This window comes from Aristolochia californica, unplaced genomic scaffold, assembly GCF_029961685.1.
Source record: "Aristolochia californica isolate CCGP_79_NKW_82.1479 unplaced genomic scaffold, dmAriCali1.0.hap1 SCAF_9, whole genome shotgun sequence".
Classification (NCBI taxonomy): domain Eukaryota; kingdom Viridiplantae; phylum Streptophyta; class Magnoliopsida; order Piperales; family Aristolochiaceae; genus Aristolochia; species Aristolochia californica.
The window spans coordinates 27,098,536-27,121,598 of record NW_027182290.1 but is presented as its reverse complement, the minus strand read 5'-3'; the positions used below and the strand labels follow the sequence as shown (position 1 = coordinate 27,121,598).

General features: G+C 41.5%; 1 protein-coding gene across 1 annotated transcript in view; it reads left to right on the top strand.

Moving 5' to 3' along the window:
* The first annotated feature begins 1,133 nt into the window (after positions 1 to 1,133).
* The window catches only part of LOC137941458 (carbon catabolite repressor protein 4 homolog 1-like), a 36,627-nt gene continuing 14,697 nt past the window's right edge, over positions 1,134 to 23,063 (top strand). Inside the window, exons 1-2 of the mRNA XM_068786888.1 lie at positions 1,134 to 1,843; positions 22,031 to 22,793. Of these exons, the coding sequence (XP_068642989.1) occupies positions 1,686 to 1,843; positions 22,031 to 22,793 (921 nt within the window). The 5' untranslated portion in view covers positions 1,134 to 1,685. The remainder of the gene's footprint in view (positions 1,844 to 22,030; positions 22,794 to 23,063) is intronic.

Sequence of the window (23,063 nt, the reverse complement as noted above, 5' to 3'; positions counted from 1 at the left end):
ATCATTACCATATTTATGAGATGACTCTTTATTTACCATTATGTCATCATTTGTGAGCCAATGGGTTTTTTGCCTTGGTTTGTGGGCATTGAACCCATCTTCCGTCTCTTTTGGATATGTGAGTCTTCTTAGTATATGGGTTTGGGCCCATCTTCTAACATTTGTAATGTACATAATTGATAATTTAGTTATTTGTTATTTTCAAAATTACCTTAATGTTCTTCTTGAAAACCACAATATTTATATTAAGGAGAATCCGATTTCAGAAAAATATAGAAAGCTATAAGTTGTTCTTTGATAAATATGGTTTGGTCTATAAATCTTTGATAAATGAGTAAGTTTGGAACTAGAGGGGCTGATTTCATTCATTCCGTTTTTCCATCCCCCTAGACTAGTTAACTTTGAACCATGTAAAAACTCTTTATCTCCTTTTATTATATTATATTATATTATATTTTCTTATGCTCAATTCATCACACCCATAAATTATGAGTCTTCTCATTTGAAAATTATAATGCAACGTAGTTATTGGAAAATAGGCCTAAACCCACATATCCAAGAGTGTTAGAAGATGGGCCAAAGTCTATAAGATATGGACCCACCATGATCATACAAGCTAGTGGGATCCACCATGATCACGTGAGGTTGACATGAGAAGTCTAACAAAACTACAATTATTATGAAAGTAAGTCTTACTTAAGAGTTTCAGTTTAAAGGTGATTTAGTTACGTTAGTCTTTTATTTATTTTGGGTTATTTAATTATGTTAGGACTTATTTTAAGTATTGGAGTTTGGATGTAATTGGGACAAAGATAATTTAATTGTTATTTGACTCTATTATAAATAGAAATTTATGTACTCTAATTACAATAAGTAAGTATTTCTCATTTTTATAAAAAGAGAGCTTAATCCCTGGATTATTTGTTCAGTTGAGACTCGTTTGTTCTCCGCTTTAGTTGTAGATCTCATGGGAGAGCCGCCGGGATTCACCTCTAAAATATACGTGTACGTATACATACGTACATACTGTTCTATGACAAAAACAGCGTGTAATCATATAAGATTAGGCCTTTTTAAGTTTTACCCACCCTCAGAAAAGGAGGCCCGCGGAAAGCTAATGACAAGTCTTCGAGTAGGAGGGTACGAAGAAAGCATTTTTATCTTCCCTATCAGGCTTACTTATTTCTTTTCTGTTTTCGTTGAGCTCCCAGTCCCGTTCCTTCTCTCTCTTCCTGTAAAACCCTAGCAATCGCTTATTTTCTTACTTTATTATTTTTTTTAAAATTACTCGCTGTCTCCTTTACTGATTCCATTTCGACGAACGCATCTCATCCCCAAGTTCCAATCCAACTGTCTTTTCTCTACTTCCAGTTCGTCTATTTGTTGGAATCGTAGCCATCTTGGTTTTCAGCAAACGTCGAGGACGAGAGTCGAATCCGCCGATTTTGTTAGCCTTTTCCGAATTCCTTAACTGTTTATGTGGACTTGAAAGAGGTTTTGATTTTATAGGTTTAAGTTTAATTGATCAACGCTGGCGGATTTCGAGGGAAGGTGATGGCGGATCAGCCTGGTTCCTGCCTCCAAATCGGCATCGGAACGAAAAAGGAAGTTTCAGAAAAGCTTTGGTTTGGTTTAGAATTAGAGCACGAGTACGAATTTGGGTTGACATCGTTGTCTGAGAAAGCATGCTGAGCGTCCTCAGGGTGCATCTACCCTCCGACATTCCAATCGTAGGCTGTGAGCTTACGCCTTACGTGCTTTTACGGCGTCCAGATAGTTCCATCACCACCGAAGATGTTCCCGAGTCAGCTCCACTCGATGGCTACTATCTAAGATACAAGTGGTGAGCTTTAATCTTTATTATTTTGTTTCCTTTAAAATATTCTTTCTGGTCACTGGTATCAGACGCTGCTATTCGTGTTTTAGTTCTGCTCCGCATTGACTTGCTTGTTGCTGAAAGATTTAGCTTTTCCTATCTTCCACTTCTTTATGTTATATTTCGGAATTATTTTATTCCTAACCCACTCTCTCCTTATTTTTTGTTCATTTTTACTAAATGACTAGCTGTATTATCTCTTTATTTTTTATTTTCTAATCGATAATTTTCAGCGGTCATGAGGTTTTTTTCCTTTTTCGATGGTTAGTTATAGTTTAGTCAATTTATTAACTTATTTTCTTCATCAAACTTATTTTTCTACTAGTTCACATACTTTTTATTTCTTTTGGGTGATAATTGTTACCTCTGGTAGAGGTCTTGATGGAATTGCTGCGTTGTTTCTGTGAGGACGTCAAACTAGGTCTGCAAAATTTTGTTGTTGACCAAAGCTTGAGTTGGAAAAACAGCATTGAGTTTATAAACTTTATGTACTTTCTGAAAATTGATACGCGTGGAGACAGTTAAAAAAAATGCTATGTTGCTACTGATTACCTAGTGGACTTGTCAAAGAGGTTCATGTGGTGGCATTATTTGCTTGGACTTGAATGTTATCTGCCGCATGCTCTTGTTTTGTTCCTTTTATGGTTAGTTGTCTTGACGTTGCTCTTGAAAGATACTTACAACTATGAAAATGAGATTAGCAAGTCTCACTAAGCAAGGGCCCAGTAATCTATATTCAAAATTATCTTCATTTGTTATTTTTTCTGGGAGAACCACTTAGATGAGGAGTACAGTTAGTTATAATACTGGTGGCCTTTAAACTACTGGAATTTTCCATAGACATTCTTTATGTTGTAAGGTTTAGCCATGGACTGGATCCAGGGAGGCCTGGTAATTTTATGAAAACAATAAACTTGAGATGACAGGGGAAGTAAAGAAAAAAGTATAAAGTCGATCATAATATAATATCATGAATGGTGCAGCCAGGGAAAGTTTGAAGCCGTAGTTCACAACCAATTGTAGATGTTGCATCAGACCCAAGCAGCGTTGGTGTTCGTTCAATAATTTATGGTTACTGTTGGTGTGGCAGTATACCTACTGCTATGAGGTTTTCCTTAACCATTGCCAAAAAAATTGGGTTTCGAACTTTATTTTGCACAATATTTACTTCATGGGCATGGAAGGGCCTACTGGTGGCCAGGGATACTCAAAACCAATTGTAGATGTTGCTCCTATTTATTTATATTTTCTTTCTTTTTTTATACACAACCAGCCTTATCTTATTGTGAATCTAAAAAATTATTATAGTTTCCTAAAGGTATTTCTATAATACTCTAAACCAGGCTCCTATTTCTATATTTTCTTTCTTTTATACACAACCAGATTCATCTTATTGTTCATCTAAAAAATTATTATAGTTTCCTAAAGAGCTTCACTTCGTATGTGAGTGATTCGTGAAATACCTTTTGTTGTGTGATATACTTGTCAACTTCCCCCTAAAAGTGAGCAACTATTAAAGTTATATTGGATGTAACGATTATGTATTTACTGCCATTTGTTCTTTTCAGTGAAAATACTGTTGCTAATTCATTCTCATATTGATTACAGAGTGCTCTGTTACTTCACCCTCAGTCATGTTTAGGGCTGACAGTTGCAAGACGAAAGTTTCCAAAATCTAAAACTGTCTCAAAATGGTGTCTATGTTCTTTGTGTAAATTCATATGGATAGAGGTGTCTTTTTTGGTTATTGTCTTTTCTATTGTTTCTTTTTATTATTTCATTGGTGTTTTCTGCATTCTTGTGAATTTCCGTAACAGGCGAGTACTTTTCTGATGTGTCAGGCTTTGAGCAATTTGATTAAACCATGACTTTCTTTTCTTTCTCTCTTTTTTTTTGTCTTGAATGTTGATTACACTCACACACCACACCTGGATCCCCTAGTAAGACTTGAGCCCAAGACTTCACACTTGAAACCCCTGCCATGTGACCATTGAGCTAAAAACCCAAGTCACACAGCCATGACTTTTCTTGTAACTTTGTCTTTAGTATGTGATCTTCTAAGATTATTGATTGATCTACAATGAAAAGGTGCAAGTGCTGTGGTTAAAACGGGTGTCACCAAAAGTGCCTAAAAGAAAGGATAATTTTTTTTTTTTGAAACGAGGTGTATAAACTATAAAAAAAGAGTGAGGAGTACAAACAAACCTAGCTAGGAGGGCCTTCCTTCACAACAAGGTGTTGGAGTGAAATACCCGTCTTAGTCTAAATGTTTGCCAAATGATTGGCTGAGCAAGGAATATGCTTCCAATTACAATTTAAAGAAGAAATTAAATTACAAATTTCTTAATACATATCCCAATGGCGCCAAGGAGGTTTGATAGACTTTGCACACCAGTCAATGACAATCTTTGAATCTCCTTCGATGCAAAAGGGTTCCATGAACTGGCTAGTGAATACTTTGATTTCATTTAGCAATTCAGAGAGTTCTGCAGTTGTGGAGTCGAAGATACCAAGAGGGCCGCCCGCAAAGGAGAAAGGAGATAACTGTTTGCATCGTAAATGACTCCTCCATAACCTGTAGGACCGGGGCAGTCAAGATCGTTTCCATCAAAGTTTAGCTTGAAAAGCCCGTTGGGGGAGGGGCCCAGGTAGCCATGATTGGGGGCAGGAAGGCTGAGACAGCCCAACAACCAGCTGCAATTTCCTCCAATATTAGAGCTACTGAGGTTTCTGAATTCTTTTCGGGTCAGGAGCCAGATAGAAACTTGGCCCGTAATGTTATCAGACAAGATTTCAATGGGGGAAGATTTAAATTCGAATTTTCTCCTATTTCTTTCTTTCCATAATCCCCATATAATGTGCCCAATGCAGCATGAGAGAAGAATTTTTCCAAGGGTGACTAGCACCAGTGATCGAAAGGATAGTGGATGGGAGGTTTTGTGCAGTGCAGTATTGGAACCCAATTTTATTTAAAAGGTTGGTCCAAACAGAATGGGCATAGTGGTAGGATAAATGTACGTGATTGGCCGTTTCTGGGGCATTTTGGCAAAAAGGGCAATAATGATCGGGCATGGTAATTCCCCGCTGGATTAAGGAGTTTGATGTGAGGATTTTATTTCTACAGGCGCTCCAAATAAAGAATTTTGCGTGAGGTGGGGTAAAGAGGTTCCAGGCGGAGGCCGTTGGGTGGTTTGGCTGATTTGAGGTGGGGTTACTGAGGAAATTGTAGGCTGAAGCATAGGGGTGGCATCGAGCCAAGCTGAGCCTGAACCTGCCTATGTTCGAGCTGAGTTTGATTTAAATAATTTGAACTTGAGCTCGAGCCGAGCCCAGCCTCGAGCCTAAAATTGTTATCGAGCTCGAGCCCAATAATTTTAATCGAGCTCAAGCTCGAGTTTGAGCCGAGTTCGAGCTTCCACATATATTTAAAACTTTGCGTAAAATACATGTCAAATAAATTGTATATAAAAGTAATACAAGGGTTGATGCTCGTAACTCTACAAAATATTCTAGCAAGTAACCACCCAAACTCATATTCGGTGGCCACTTATTGACCGAAATCCAACTTCACTAACAAATGTTTCCCCAATTTTAGTTGTACAGGATAAAATGTACAGGATAAAATCCTCTGCGATGTAACTTGCAAAATTTTGGATCTATGGCTTTGACGAAATTCTCTCAACTATGATGGAAGAAAAAGTAATAAAACAAAACAGGCCCCGAGGTTTGTTCCAAACAAGCTGTTGTCTGTTCCTCCAAAGGTGAAAGACTAGGTAAAATGGTGGCTCAAAGCACCAAAAGAGATACCACATTAACGTTAACAATGGCCTTAACTACTCAAATAGTAACAGGAGCATCTCATCCTTACATGCCAAAAACCAAGAACCATCAATGGCATCCTAAGAACATAATTTAATTTTATAAACAAAAAAATCGATTAGTGGAGGAGGCTGCAATAAGCAAACAACTCACATAAAGTGCAACAATAGGGACAAACATCCAACTAAAGATCACCATGCATGCATATTAGCTAAGACACTCTTTAGATATGGAAAGACTTGGTTTAAGCAAGCATACCTCTCAAGGGGGAAGACGCTTTAGACTGCCAAGAGAAAGCCTCATGCTTAGGTAATTCGGAGTTCACTTTTTTAATGTAATTTCTCAAATTATGGGTGTTTCCATCTATCATTTCATTGGACATCGTGTCTTCAGCTAGTTTAACTGCCGCTAATTGAGAAACTTGGAAGCTGTGCCCTGCAAGTTGTAGCTTCCTTGCACTTTCCTCCTTGCCAAGCATTACGAGGACATGTCTTAAGGATTCAAGCTCACACTTTACTCCACTAGCGAAGGCCATACCCTTCAAGTGATCTATCAGATCCATCTCCTCGCCAGAGCTGCATCAATGTATAAAGGAAAAGAAAACCTGATCAATACAAAATAAAAGAGAAAAAAAGAAAGTGAAGGGGAGAAGCATCACAAATCATGTAAAAAACTTAGTACCTGCCAGCTCGGATTTTGCCTCCCTTCTTCCGCTGTTGTCTCCGATCCCTTGTCTTGCTGAGAGTACTTGAGCTGACAGAAGCTCCCTATCCTTTTATAGTCCAGTTTATGACTGGTATTAATTTCAGTTAGAGCTTTAACAGAACACAATACTGTCAATAGGTTGCTCCAAAATGTACAGCTCACAAGAATTCAGAGGGTTAGTGTCGGAGCAGTCAGAGGAGAAATTAGCTTGATGATGTGCTGAACATAAAACTGTATAAGATAAAGTTGTGCCATCAAAATTTTCATAGTTTTATTAAACAGTTTGTGAATCACTGGACTTTGAAATAGCCCTTCAATTTTTTATTTTTTTTTCAAAAGTTGATTACACACACACTACACCCTTTTCCCCTGGTAAGAGTTCCTCCCTCCTAACTAAAAAACCCATGTCGCTATAAAGCCCAAGGTCCAATCCACAAATAGCCCTTCATAATTATTTTAACTGTTTGCAACATCTTTGGGTTTGTCAATCTTTTGATGCAGCAAACATCAACCATTGAGCTTTATTTTCAAGAGAATGTTTGAGTTCTCCTATTTGACAAACTTTGATGACTAAAAATTATGAAGGTCACACTTTTAGCCTAGCTGCAAGAAAAGAGGATCCATTACAGGTTGTCCTGTCTAGGTAAGACATCTTATGTCTTGGCCAATTCATTTTGGATTTGGGTGGGTGCAAGACAAGTAAAGAGTAATTCTGATCAAACAATATGCAGACAAGATAAAAAAACCCATGCTCTTGTCAGTTATCCTTTTTCACATTTAGAATTGTTTACTATAAGGCTTCAAAAAACATACCCTGTGGTGTATGCACTCATTCCACTGAAATTGCTGCTTGTTTCTGAAGCATTATCATCGTCAATGTCATTTAAAGATCTCTCTTCCAATTCAAGCTTTGCCTTCAGGAGTAACCTTCTCTGACGAACAGCTAAATAACGGGCTAAATACTTCCCTACTTTCTCTTTACCTTCCTCAAATTCAGATACTAGAGTACTCATACATTCTAATGATGCAGCCTTCACTTCATAGATCAAATTTTTTTCCATGCAGAAGCCCAACCCTTAATGTTTCTTCCCATTTTCTTGCAGTCACAAATTACCCTACTACACCAGTGACATCTCCACAATACTCAAGAGCAACTCTTGCAGCCTCCGTTGGCTTGCCAAGGGCTTTAAGCTCTTCACAAATCTCATTTGCAAGTTGTAAAACTTCTTTCCCCTCAAGGTCTAGTCCAGGAACAGAAAAAACACTTTTCCAGTTACCAGAGGCTTGATATGCCTTCATAGCTTCTGGCAAAGAGGAACAATGCAAATAATTTATAGCGCGGGGAACATCTCCAACAAAGGAAAAAAAAAAAACAGATAAATCTCTAAAAAACAAGCGGTTTCAATGAAATGGCGAAATGTGTAAATAGAAATCCAAATTTAGCTGCATATCAAGGGACTGATCATCAGAAAAAGAAAAAAGAAAAAAGATTATCGATAGCAGGAAAGAAAATTCTTAAAATAAACACCACGAGATTCAAGCTCACATCAACGCATTACGTTTCCTCAACTACTGCTCTGAATTCCGGAACTTCAAAATCGCATAAAATGCCCCTGATCTAGTTTTAAACATGGAAATGAAGGTGTCCGTCACTCCTGTTCGGAGGAAGATCGAAGTGGAAAACGAAGAATAAGAAGATGAAATCGAATAAAAAACCAAAACTTACCTAATGGAGTAGATTGAAGTTGACTTCCCCATTTTTGCTCAATCTTCGCTGCCGAATCAGGAATTCCGACTCCCCCCGGTTTCGATTTCCGGGAAATGAAAATCCTCTTTCTGCGCTTGGCCCTCGTCAAGTTCGAGCCGGCTTGTGAGCTTTTGAACCGAACCATGGTTCGGTTGAGCTTGACTCGTTAACTCAAATGAGCTTTATCTGGATCTCGAACTCGGTTTGAGATCTAGATAAATCGAATCGAACCGAGCTGGAACTAAGCCGAACTCGAGTCGCTCGCGAACCGGTTCGGTTCGATGCCACCCCTACTGAAGCAGTTGAGAAAGTACCTTTTGTACAAGGTGTCCAGATTAGAGTGTCAAGATGAAATCTGGGTTTGGTTGTGGAGATGCTCGAAAGGAGATTAGATGCCAGAATGGCTTCAGAATCCGAGAGGTCTCTTTTAAGGTTCAAATTTCAGCCCTCTGTTTCAAACCAGGGATCTGAGATAGAGGCATCAATATTTCTAGCCAGGATAGAGATAGATTCATAGCTAATGTTGAGGCTGGATTGGCTAGTCTACCAATCAGACCAAAATTTTGTGGAGGTCCCATTGGCAACGTAGCACTTAGCAGCGTTCTTGAAATCTGGGAGTAGCAAGGCTATTTTTTTCTAGGCTGGCGACAAACGGTAGTATCTTCCGTCCTCGGTCCACCAACCTAAAAGCTTGTTGGCTTTGGCAGCAACTACGATTCTCCAAATTAGATCAGGGACAAGATTGAATATCCAGATCCATTTAAGGAGAAGAGCGGAATTTGTAGTGGCAGTGTCTCGGATACCCAGTCCGCCAAGGAATTTTGGCTTGCGTACAAATCCCATTTTACTAAGTGATACTTTTTCTCACCATTTGGTCCTTCCCAAAGATATCTTCTTTTGATGTGATCAATTCTGTCTCTAAGAGAGGTGGGGCACCGGAACATAGACAAAAAATAACCAGGGACTCCATGAAAGCAAAATTTTATGAGAACGAACTTACCAACTTTAGAGAGGAATTTTCCTTTCCATGACGCCAAGCGGCCCTCCAGTCGTTCAATAATAGGGTGTCAGAAGCACTTGGAGGGTAATCCAGAGGCTAAGGGAAGGCCCAAATAAGTGACTTTCTGACCGGATGAGATTTTCAAATAGATTGAGCAAGGCTTTAATATGATGAATTTGTTTCAAAGAGCCTTCACAGAAGAAGATGGTGTCATCCGCATATTGTAGGAGGGTGATGTCCCGAGTAGGATCTGGGGATATGAGGCTGAGCCATCCTGATCTTTTAGCTAGTCAAACCATGGCCGACAAGTGTTCGCCAATAATGGTGAAGATGAAAGGTGACAAAGGGTCTCCCTGTTTGATTCCCCTAGTTCCATTGAAGTACCCAAAGGTCCTACTGTTGACAAGAACAAAATTAGATGCAGTGGAAATGCAATCTCTCATCCAGAATCTCCATCGGGTGCCGGAACTCATTTCACTAAAAAGGTGGTCCATCGACTTCCAATTAACCTGGTCAAAAGCTTTTTCGAAATCGAGTTTGAGAACAACTTTTGGTTGACTTGATTTTTTGAAGGAGTCAAGTAATTTGTGGGCTGGCATTGCTGATTGTAGGATATTGTGGCCTCGGATAAAGGCACTTTGATTAATAACACGGGGGAAGACGACTCTTAGTCGATTGGAAAGAATACATGCTAAGATTTTGTATGCGCTAGTGGTAAGACTGATGGGTCTGAAATCTTGGGGGAGGGCTGAGTTGGCTTTTTTTGGGATTAGGGCAATGAAGGAAGCCCCAATGGATTATGGGTGATGCCAACTTGGTGGAAGTTATTAACAAAAGCATGGACATTATATCTAATTGTCCCCCAAGAGTTGTGATAAAATTCACCATTGAACCCGTCTGGGCCCGGGGCTCGGTCCTTAGGCAAGCCAAGAGCAGTGTTAAGCACCTAGCCAATACTACCCAAAAGACCGGCCTGATAGGTAGCGGAAAGCCAAATATTTAACCCCAGGACCATAACATCACACCCACCTTCATGAGCCGACGTCCACGGCGGCCCACACTAGCGGCGGCCCACTCACACGACGACCCACTCTAGTTTATGCTAGGTCGCCCCCTCCACGCAGGACTCTCGCCGGGATTCGAACTCGCGACGTAGCACCTGTTCTGATACCAAATGTTAAGCACCTAGCCAATACTACCCAAAAGACCGGCCTGGTAGGTAGCGGAAAACCAAGTACTTAACCCCATGACCATAATAAGTAGCCGCATCAATTTCCTCAGGAGAGAAAGGGCGCTCCAGAACTTCAGCTTCTAAGGCAGAGATACGTTTAAACTTGAGCTGATGAAGAACAAGACGGTTGAAAGACTCCTCTGTATATAGATCTGAGAAAAACTTCACAAGAGCATTAGCAATGGAGATGCTATTCGTGATCTCCTCGTCTTCATTGTGAATAGAGGAAATACGATTAGCTCTCCGACGGGTTGAGGCAATGGCATGGAAGAATTTTGTATTTCCATCCCCATTGGTCAGCCAGTGGAATCTAGCCTGCTGTTTCCAGTGAGTGGTTTTATTCTTTAGGAGATTTGTAAGATCACAATTTAAATGATTTCGGAGAATAAGTTTAGGGGACGAAAGTGGCCTTTGCTCTTTGAGGAGATCAAGCTTAGAGATGCGCCGCCAGATAGAATCTTTCCCAGTTGCAATAGCAACACGGAGGCTTTGAGCCCATGTACAAATCTTACTCTTTAAGGCTTGAGCTTGAGAGGGAAGGACCATCTTGGATTTAGGTGGTGGTTAAGATCTTGCCACCAGTCTTTCAGTTGGGGAGCAAAAGAATCATGAAGGGGGCACGAGTTTTCGAAGCGGAAAGGAGAAGTGTCCCCAATTTGGGGGGGTGAGTGTTGATTTGGATTGGCCAGTGGTTAGAGCCAACTTTGTTGACGACTTGACCCGAACTGTTGGGGGAAGAGATGGAGCCAATCAATATTTGTCGGTCTAACATGGATAGGGTGGGGGGGGGGGGGGGGGGGGGGTTTCGGAGCATCGGAGGGTGGCATTGAAACCCTTGGCGAGCAGCCAGGGCACATCCCAATATTGGACTTGTTGGAGTAATCATCCTAGAAATCGGCTCGGTCGCCGTGACGTGTTGGACCGTATATACCCGCGAGGACCTAGTGTCCTATCACGAAACTGGATACAAAGAGAGAAGAGGCCGGAATTTGTGGAGATGACTCAATTGAGTTGGGGTTCCAAATGAAAAGAATGCCATCGGAGTGACCAACCGCATCTATCGTTGCCCATTTAGGGTCCGAGTTATACCAGAGACTCCAAGCAACAAATAAATCAAAATTTTGTAGCTTAGTTTCAGTAAGGATTACAATGTTGGATTTAAAATTTTGAAGTTTTTTTTGGGAGGATAACCTGGGGGAATTCCGAGGGACTGGTTGTTATTGGGTTGAGTCTGCATTGACTCATTCCGGCCTTAACTCAGTGTTGGCTTGGTCCCATATTGACTCATTTTTCGGAGCTAATCTAGATCGAGTTTGACTCAGTGCAAGAGCTTGCAAGTCAAGAAACTTGGAGTGGAGAGTGACCATCTCCTCGAACTCTAGAAAAAAGTTGAATTAGGTGAGATCCACTTACTGGAGATTTAGGTTAGAGGAAGAGTCTTTCCCGGAGGAGATTTATCAGTAGGTCTTAGGCCCAAACGAGCTCGCCAGACATTCCAGGGTATGTGATAGACCCCAAATTAGTATTACCTACTCCAGAAGGAGTAAACAAAAGAATAATTAGAGGGAGATTAATGGGTCAGGGGCATTTTGGGAATTGATTAATATTACGTGATTTCGGGAGGAATTTAGGGGGGAAAGGAAGGGAGAGGAAGGCGTTGATTTGTATTCAGAGCGTAGCTCAGGGGAGAGTACTGGTCTCTTGAATACCAGTGGTTACTTGTTGATTTGGTTGGAGTTTGATCGTGAGTTTGATTTCAGAGTTTCCGTTTTGCCATTTCTATTGTATTCACACGTTTTGGTTTTCTGTACGTGGATGTATTTCAGCGGTATCACAAGGTGTCGTCTGTGCGAGGTGGTGATTTATTTCAATTTCAGAAGCGAAGGTTCGTGATTTATTTCTTTGTGGTTTGAAACTTTTATTTTGGGTTGTCGGGGTGTATTAGTATTTCGACGCAGGAGCTCCGCGGGGATGCCCCGAACAGTCACCCAGTGGTCAGTGATTGTGAGGTCGAGAGCCCAGTTTTCCATGTGCAGAACTGGGGAGTCCATTTTGCTCCAGATACTTTGTAGAACACTTCAATCTTCCTTAGATCCGAAAACAATGAGCCATTTGTTCCCTTGAATGTGGGTGATGGCCTGTAGTTTGAGAGCTTCAGTTTTACTTCAAATCCAGTCTCCGATTTACTTGGTTGAGTTGTGGCCGGGGTTGACAGAGATTATTGCTGCCGTGGATAGACGCTTAGTTCCTTTGATTAGGGCTTGGTCCGGGAGTGTCAAGGAGGTATGACTCTCGTGGTGGCTAATTTGTGGTGTGGGTAGAGGCAGAAGTGTGGGGTTTGATTCTTGGGTTTGTGGAGGGGAATGAGTGGCGGTTGAGGTGTGTTTTTTTTTTCTGGAGGGAGATGATGGGGGGGTGAAGGGTCGGCTTTTTCTTGTCGCGAGGCGTTGGTGGTTCTTGCTGGGTTTTTTTTTGTAAGATTTGAAGGAGCGAGAGGCAGAATTTTTTCCATCCCAGGTTGGAGGTGGGGGCTTTGGGGAAGAAATAACATACCCATGATCATTTACCCTCACCGCTGCTAGATGGAGCACTCAAGTTTCCTACCGTGGTACTGCGTGTGGATTTGAAACTTCAAATCTCCAGTGAGGAGAGATCTTCCCGAGCCTCTTCCTGTCATGTCGACCAAGACCTTGTCCAGGACGAAAGCATCTGCAGCTGCTATAGGAATGGAGATGAAAGACGTGTTTGCTCCGAATCGAGATAGGATTCGGATTTGCTTCTCCATTTCTTCCTTGGTTTGTTGAAGGGAGACGAAGGTGTTTCCGTTTTGAAAGTTGAGGGCCACGGGGTCCTCAACCCTAATCCTTCTCCTCGATGAGTGGCTGATTACCGTTTGCCAGCTAAGTTCCTTTGCTTGTCGTTGTGTTCTGGATTCCTCTTCAATTGGGCCGTGTTGTTCCACTTGGTGGTGCTGCTACTGCCACAGTGGTTCGATTCGGGCAGTTCCAATGTCTGAAGCTGGTCCCACACAGAGAGGTGGGGCAGAGATGGGGACCGTTGCGGAGGGGGAGTGACGGATGGCGCCAAAGGGGGTCGAGGTCAATGTTTTCCCATGGCGGGCCATCTTCCTCGAAGAAAAGAAAGGATAACTACTAGAGCTTTTGGATGAAACATTTATTAACATAATCGTCTCAACTGCAAAGAAAAAATGAATGCCTGAAAGCTCTCTCTCGCTCTCTCGTTCTCACTCTCTGTTTCTCATTCTCTTTGATTTATATACATAAACTGTATATATGATCAGCTTATGGTGATCTTAGGAAGGCCATCCTCTTTGGAGCTCCACCATTCTGTAGCTTTTTTGTTATTTTTTTCTAGATGATGAAGTTTTTACACAGGTTCTCTCAATTATTTGCTTACTTTTCAACTTTACTGACAATTACACTTAGGGGGGTTAGTGCACATGACTCAGGACATGATCTTTATGCGCATTACGCAGTTCATGTCCTGATGTCGTTAGGGGGCGCCGAAATTCATGTCATGTACATGAATATACATGAATCACGAGTTCATGTCTCAAGAGTAACGGGCGGAAAGTGCTTTCCGCCCGATTTTGAGAATCATCTACATGACTCTCGCGCAGGCTCTCTCTCGGCGAGCGGGGCTGTCTCTCGGGGGGCTCTATGCCGCACACCCTCTCTGCCGTTTCATTTCCACAGCCCTCTCTCGGTGTTGCCGCAACCCTCTCTCGTTCCGGAGCCTTCTCTCGGTGTTGCCGGAGCCCTCTTTCGTTCCGCAACCGTCTCTCGTTCCCGCAGCCCTCTCTCGGTGTTGCCGCAGCCCTCTCTCGTTCCGTCGCCGGCCGTCGCCGTTGCCTACTAGCCCGTCCCCGTCGCCATCGTCGTTGCCTGCCGTCGTCGCTGGTAGTCGCCGTCGCCGTCGCCATCGTCGTTGCCCTTTGGCTCGTAGCTGAGGAAGACGACGATGGTTTAATTATTTTTATTTATAATTAATTATTTTTATTTATTTAATTTATTTATTTAATATATTTATTTTACAGTTACTATATTAAAATAGTGATTTAATAGTCATAATTAAAATATTGTTAAAATAAATATTTGATAAATTATTTTTGGCATAATTATCCGATTGCTATAGTTAATTAAACCAATAGTTTTAAATTTTGTGATAATATATTAATAATTAATAATACATAAAATATATTATGTACAAATATATAGTGTGTTAAAGTTATGATTAGATCATTTTTTTCTCTTAAATTATTCGTGTAGTAATAATGGTTGTTTTACCTAATTTGGGGTTTAAGGATTATGTTGTAATTAAGTGCACTGTAAAAGTTTAGAAATTCTCTTGTTTTTTATGTTTTTCTCATGTTGGGGCACTAACACTGGAAACTGTTTTCCAGTGCACATGAAGTCGTCAACACTAACACAAATTCTTACCTGATCTTCATGTACATGACATGACATGATCTTCATGTTGGACATGACTTGATCTTCAAGAATCCACTTTGGGGCACTAACCCCCCCTTAGAGATGACAAAGTTACTTTCACTTCAACTGAATTTTTTTCCTTCATAAAGTAGAGAATGTAATTGATATGAAAGAGGAGGATTTAATCCATATACCAGAAAAAAGTATATGGTTGCAAATATGTGAGATTAAGTTGTCATTTTCCTTATTATTTTCTGAACTTCTTTATTTTTTATTTTTGAAAAAGAACATCTTTAATTATTCTATCATCATTTCATTATCATTGTTATCATCATCCTCATTGTTGTCATTAAGTTGGAATCAGCATTCTTGAAGGATTGAGCAATGTGAGGTCCAGACTTCAAGCAAATTGATTATCTCTACAAGTGATATGACTTACAATCCCTGAAGCATGCCACACAACCTGCTAACCCCCTTGTCAGCCACTGCCAGTCTCCCAAACCTGCCTCGAACATCGCAAGCTCAGCTTCCTCCCACTGCTTATGTCGACCTCCCCAATCCCCAATGTGACGACTCGTCAGGCATTAATTGGGATTCAAACCCTCCACATTGTCAGCTTGATAGCTGACACCCACCCTACTCGAACTCCCAACAGTTAGCTGCCCATCCAACGGCCTTTTCACATGCTACTCAAGAACCGTCTGTGTAACCAATCTCCCAACACTGTTTCAGACTCCCTCACTCACCGCCCCGGTCAATATCTCTTTAGACATGTGGCACACCCTCTATAGGCCTGCAATCAATGACTTTTCACTCTTTACTCCCCTTTGTAATACCGAAAATGGTAAAACTCTTGATCATAGCATTCCCTAGCTTGCCATGTCAAGCATAGACGACCTCCCTCTCTCGCCTCCAAACCCCAGCCACCTTCTTGACTCTCCTTTTGACCCTCCTTCTGATCCTAAATTCGGCACCCCCATCAAAACCCAGACCCCCAACAAAACCACTTGAACAACCACTCATTTTGTCTATCCCGAAAATGCCTCCCCTCCTCTCCTTGCTACCTATTGGAGGAAAGAAGTAGTGCCAAGGCAAATTCTACATGGGGAGTCTAGCACTTCCAATCACCTCCAAGTTGACTCCACGTCTGGTCGGATCCTCTTCCTGCCATCTGATGAAAGGTTTATATGCTCGTTGTTGAACTCCAGTCTGAGCATCACAAATACGTTGACGACTCTTGGCGCCAAATGATGGACCTGGCGACACTCTTGGGGGTTGTTTACAATGGCCCTCTACCTGGCGAGGTCGCGGAATCAAGAGCCACCAAAGACAAGCCCAAGAAGCAATGGTTATTTTCTCTTGGAGAGTCCGAGGAGTTAGTTCCCAATGGAAGAGAGCCACAATCGAGAGCCTCCTTAGCTCGAACAAATCCTCCATCATTATCTTTCAGAAGACTAAGGTTCAATCTATGTCTAACTCAATTGCTTGTGAGCTTTGGAATTGCTCCTCCCTCAAAAGGACTGCTTAGAACACGATGGGCCACTCCTATGGCATCCTAATTCTTTGAGATTCAAATATGGTGGATGTCCTCACCACACACCTTGGGTCCTTTTCCCTCGGCCTCACCCTTTGCAATCGGTGCTCTAGAAATACTTGGTTTCTCGTGGGAGTTATGGCCCCACTCAATATCAGGAGAGACAAGCGTTTTGGGACGATATCTCCTCCCTTAATTAGCTATGGAATCATCCCCGACTACTCGAAGGGGACTTCAACGCCATTCAGAGTTGTAATAAGAGATCTCCTCCTCTATGCGCGGTTTTACTGATTTCATCTGAGGATGTGAGCTGGGTGAAGTCAATACCTCAGGCAAATTATTCACGTGGTCCAATGGGCGACCTCCTCCCATCCTCTCAAAGCTTGATCTATTTCTTGGAGAGAATCGGGCAATGGGAGCATCTTTCATTGCCCTTGTTCCCAAAAAATCTGCAGTTAAGAACTCCCTTGACTTCTGGCCCATCAACCTTGTTTCTAGCCCATACAAAATCATCACCTTGGATCCTTGATCGTTGTCTCAAAGTAGTCCTCTCTACCATAATCCACCATGGGCAAAGTGCATTTATCAAAGTCTGATCCATTTATGGTTGTTCAAGAACTTGTGGATCACTTCGAGCGCTCATTGAAGCCTAAAATAATCATCAAACTCGATCTTTGAGAAGGCTTTTGATTGGTCAATTGGCAATTACTGGATGATAGCCTTGAGCTGATTGGCTTGGGCAGGCGTGAGTTGCATCTCCTTTGCCTCCTCCTTTGTTCGCTTAAACGGTACTGTTTGTGGCTATTTTCGAGGCACTAGAGGTATACGTCAAGGCGACCCGCTCTCATCACTATTCTTCAACCTCGTGGCGGAGTCTTTCCTCCCATGTTTGCTCTTCCAGGACTGTTGGCTGGCTCTCCTTGGTTGACGAAAATCAGGAATATGACGTCTCCATCCTCTAGTTTGCTATGACACACTTTGGTTTGGAGACGACATCTTTGATCAGGTTAGACGGTTCAAGGTCCCTCCTTGGGCTATTTGAGATCACATTTGGGCATAAGACCAATTGGAGTAAAACCACCATTATGGGTTTCCATGTATCCCTTGAGGTTCTTCAATCCATGGCTGATCCTTGGCAGCATCACGACCACCCTGCTGACCGCATACCTAGGGCTCCCCCTCTTCGATTGTAGGCTACACAAAAGCTTGTGGGCTCCTCTAGTTGAGAAATTGGAGCATATACTTGCCACTTGGTGGGGAAGAATACTATCCAAAGTAAGCTAGCTTACTCTTCTCAACTCTTGCATAATTGGGTTCCAAACTATTATTTCTCCTTCTTCCCCTGTCTGATGTCCATTTGCCACCACATCGATCACATCAAAAGAAGATTTCTTTGGAGTGGAGTTGATGGTGGTTTTTAAGTACCATCTTGTTAGTTGGAAGGAAGTATGTCAACCAAAGGCTCTTGGTGCAACAGGCATCTGTTCCACCAAGACCATCAACTCAGCCCTCCTCATCACGTGGCTTTGGAAATTCAACACCTCCTAGCATGCAATTTGGAGGCCTATGGTTGTTGCTAGACTTAACTTGAGAACCCAATGGTGGATTCGAGGGGGCGTGTGCCATCGACTCTCTTCTATATGTCACTCTATTTTTCTTCTTCTACCTACTTTTGAAGTGGTCGTCCAAGATTTTGTTGGGAATGGTAGGATGGTCCACTTTTGGAGCAATTGGTGGAGAGGTGATGGTTTGCTCATGGACTTGTACCCTTCATTGCTTAGTCTCTGTTGCAACCCGGATGTTTCTGTGGCAGACTCTTGGGTGGTAGGCTCTAGCTGGAATCTCAACATTAGGCGTGGCCTCAACAAAGCTGAAATTGGAGAAATTTGTTCTCTCCTATCTAACCTTGGCTCAATTACTATTTGAAGCGACTTGGATGACAAACTCATCTGGAGGCATGCCGTAGTAGTAAATTTTTTATGGCCTCAACTTATTTTCATCTTACCAATTGGACATCAAATCTTGGGCATCACCGTGCTGCTTTGGCACTTGTCGTCAACTCCTCCAGATCTCTCTCCCTTGCCTTGGCAAAGATCTTATCTCGGCTTGTCTTGGTGACATCCCTTCCGGACTATGGAAGGAAAGCTGCCACTTTTACCTTAAATTTGCTAGTGTTGATGAAGTTGCCACTAGCATAATTGGCCAGGTCTCTACCTGGATCCACACCACAAAAGAGTTCAACCATCTTGGCAACATCCCCCTCTACAACAACTGGCGGTGCATTGCCCAGATGTCTGCCTTGGACACATGCTGGCCTACGTATGATTGGAAACCTCCTCCTACGGGCTTCATCAAGCTTAATTTCAATGGGAGCTCCTTTGGCAACCCGGGGCCATCGGGAATCGGTGGGACCATTCACAATTCTAATGGTGTCATGCTCCTCTCCTACATCGAACCTCTAGGGATTTTTTACTCCACCTTTGGTGGAGCTCATGTCCATCTTGCAAGGACTCACTTTATATTGGGATCATATGTTGGGCCCCCTTTTTATTGAGGGTCTCTGAAGTGGTGATCACTTGGTGCTCTTTCTTTCTCCTGATCCTCCTTGGCATCATTGGAGCACTTTTTTTGATATCCAAGAATTTCCTCTCTTTTTCCATGTAATTGGGCTCATGTGCCTCGCTCAGCCAATTCCTTGGCTGATTTCTTGCTAGGGATGGGGTCTCCTTTCGATCTCATATTGTAATGGGACTCCATCCTTGATGTTGTTGGTTCTCTTGCTTGTGCTTTAATAATTGCTTAAAGATGTTTTCCATGGCTGCTAGGAGGTTGGTCCTATGCTGAACGCCCACATCCCTCCAGCTCTACTTGGTCCCTCTCGACACCTCCAAAACTCAAATTCTATTTTTGGTGTGCCATTAGGAACAACATTCTCACTACCGATATCTTAAGACGACGGGGCAATCAACATACCTCCCTATTGTGGCCCCTATGCGGCTCTGAAAGCAAAACCAACTCTCATCTCTTACTTCACTGCCGATACGCTTGCTGCATCTAGTCCAGCTTCCTAAATGAGATCAACCTCAGCATCTGCATACTGAACAACATCACCTCCATGTGCCACTCCAATTTGGGGACTCGTCTTCCAAAACTTGGATGAATCCTTCTCTCTTCATGTCTCGTCCATATTCCTTGGGCCCTATGGAAGGAGCGGAACCAGAGAATCTTTGCGCACAAATCTAAATCTGCCACTGAGCTTCGCATTTCTCTCATTGTCAAATTGCGACTTGGCTCCATACCAGGAGTGAATTCGCCACATTCAAGGGTACCTCTTTGTGCCACAACTGGAGCACTATTGCCGGTCTTTCAGTGCCCTCTTGTGTGCCTCCCAACCATGCCTGGCTTCCTCCCCCTCTTGGGCTCATAAAATTTTGATGGATGTGCTTAAGGCTGTCCGGGCATTGCTGGGGGTGGCGAAGGAGCATTCAGAGACTCTCAAGGAACCACCCTTCTCTCCTTTGCTGGCCCCCTTGGCCTCGTTGATGCTACTGAAGCGGAGCTAGCTGCCCTTTTCCATTGTCTCCAGCTCTACACCTCTCACCTTAGTGGCCCTCTCATCATTGAAGGAGACTCTAAGAATGTGAGCCGCTGGTGCTCCACAGCCACTGAACCTCCTTGGCATCAATTGGACAATCTACCACTCGATTATGGACATTGTATCTTCTATTTTTTGTTCTTGGTCTCATGAATTTCAATTAGCCAACTCTTTGGCTGATTCTTTGGCTGATTCTTTAGTTAATTGAGGCAGGTCTCTTCAATCTCTCATTGTTGAGGGCGTACCTCCTTTGTTGTAATTGTAGCTTCCTCTTCTTTCAATAAATTTCTCATTTTCATAAAAAAAAAAAAGATGTTTTCCATGCATTCACCAAATGTTAATGTAATAAAAAATTTGGTGTTTGGGTTAATAACGGGGGGAAGAATAACATTAGCTTCAAAATGTGTGGGTTTGATGGCTTTCTCAATTTATTACTTTCTAAATTGTGTCATCATATATTTTTTATAATGCACTGTATACGTAATCTAGCATTTATTAATTACATAATGACATGGATGAAAGTGCTGTGGAAATACTTGCATAAGATCAACTTGATGGAGTAGGACTGTTGAAAAAAAACTTGATGGAGTAGGAGATGATAGATTGGAATGAAAGAAAAAGATCCACTCAATTGCTATAAACCATTAATTATGAAAATGATGATGATGACAATGATATTTTTTTGTTGTTTTCATTGTCATTGGTGATGATGACAAGCATGAGATGTGTTTGTTGTTGTTTGTGATGATAATGAGGGTGAGGTGAGGTTGGCGGTGAGGGTGATGATGATGATGATGATGTTGATGGGATGAGGGTGATGGTGATGGTGATGGTGATGGTGATGGTGATGATGATGATAATGATATTGATGTTGATGTGGTGAGGGTGAGGATGATGTTGATGATACTATTGATGATTTTAAGAAGATGATGATGAATTAATAGAAACAGAAAAATGAATGCGCTTACTGTTTGACTCCATTAAGAAATTTGAGCTATCAAAAATACTTATGTAGTAACTGTTTAGATAAGCTATTTGGATCTAGTAGTCATTGTATGTTTTGTTTCTCTCACCTTTTCGCTTTGAAATGAAATATTACCTTCCTCAAATAAAATAAAAAAATCAAACACAATGTGAAGATCAGCTGATGTTAGTGGCATATTAGGCGTCTTTAACTTTGTTTATGTTAGATAGAAAATATATATGAATTACCATACAAACTCTCCTCTATATTTTTAAATATAATATCCAATATGATGCAGATGTGTGCTAGCAACTTGACAAACTGTCATAATAATAAAAGTAATAGCAAATACATGCTCTTTATATTTTTAAGTCAAATGGTGTTATTGTTATGTTGTTAAATGTTGGTTCTCTCTTAGGCATCTCTTTGTCTCTTCATCTTTTCAGTTCATCATCATTAATTTACCTGCCTTCTTTTCCCGCCTCTGGTTTCCTTTTTCATTTTGCCTTCCGTTTACCATTCTTCTTTTGTTTTATTCAGACTGGAAGATTTCTAATTTATGATTTCGGGCTGCTGTAACAAACATGCACTTGGTTCAGTTGAAGTTAGGTTCCAGATTAGTGGAGTATTTGATTTTGCATTAGCTTGTGCATTTGTTGGGTATGCTTGTTTAATTGGATGAAGTTGGTTTTTTTTTTTTTTTTTATTTTGGTTTTCAACTGTCTTCATTTATTTCTCATTGCTGGAGAATGAGAGCAACCCAGAGTCTAGAAACTATGTGCGAGTAGAAAGTCTCACTTCCAGTTGAACTTGTGTGTGCTTTGTGGGTGTATTGATGTGAGTATTGGGTTTTAGAAAGGTAAAAATTGAGTGATTGCAAGTATACAATACAGGACCAAATGCTTCACTTGTTAATGGACTCTCTTTTCAGGATAACTGGATGTGTCTACCTCTTTGGTAGATCCCGTTGTTCATTCTATTTTTGTACATGTCTGGCATGCATATACCACTCCTTTGTTTACTTCTTCTACACCAATCTTCTCAATCTGTAAGTGCAAAAACTTGTTTCCTCATTCACACCTATTTCTCCTTTTACTTTTTGTTGTAGGTACCGTATTCAAAGTGACAGAAAAGTTGCTGTATGCAGTGTACACCCATCTGAACAAGCAACCTTACAGTGTCTAGGATGTGTAAAGGCCAAAATACCGGTTGCCAAGAGTTATCACTGCTCTCCTAGATGTTTCTCAGATGCATGGCAGCATCACAGGGTTCTACATGATCGTGCTGCCAGTGCTGTAAATGAAAATGGGGCTGAGGAAGAAGAGTTATTTGGCCGTTTTGGGAGTTCTGGATCTGGAAGTCTAAATTCTAGTTCTGTTCCAGCTGTAGGGCAGAGCCCGAGTTTGAATAATGGCTCTGCTACTCCTTTGTATCCAACAGCAGTTACTGAGAGGAGCAGCAGTGGTGAAACCTGGTTTGAAGTTGGCCGGTCTAAAACATATACTCCTACTGCTGATGATATTGGTCATGTTTTAAAGTTTGAGTGTGTGGCAGTGGATGCTGAAACACGAATTCCCGTGGGAACCCCAAACACGATTTTTACATCCCGAGTTATTCCGGCGCCCTCTCCCACTCCAAGGCGTATGATTCCAGTAAATGGAGTTGATTTGATAGGGCATTTGGATTCAGATGGTCGGGCTGCTTCATCAGGGACCTTCAGTGTGCTCTCATACAATATTCTATCTGATGCTTATGCATCAAGTGAATTATACAGTTACTGTCCATCTTGGGCTCTTTCATGGCCTTACCGTAGACAGAATTTATTGAGAGAAATTGTTGGGTATCATGCCGACATTCTTTGTTTTCAAGAGGTACATGATTGCTCTTTTGTTTTGCTCTTTTGAGCTTTTGTCTTAATAAAAATCAGCATTATTTCAAAAAAAAAAAAAAGAGATGCAGGATTGCAATTTGTGCTTAACGCTATCAACAACCTTCTAAATGGTTAAGATAGAAGTGCATATTTTTTGATATAGAATGCTGGAGTAGTTTGTCATATCTTAGTAGCTGAAACTAATAGAGCATCACAATGTTCGGAATTATATTTTTAGGTTATTGTTCACCAACTGTGAGCCCCTAATTTG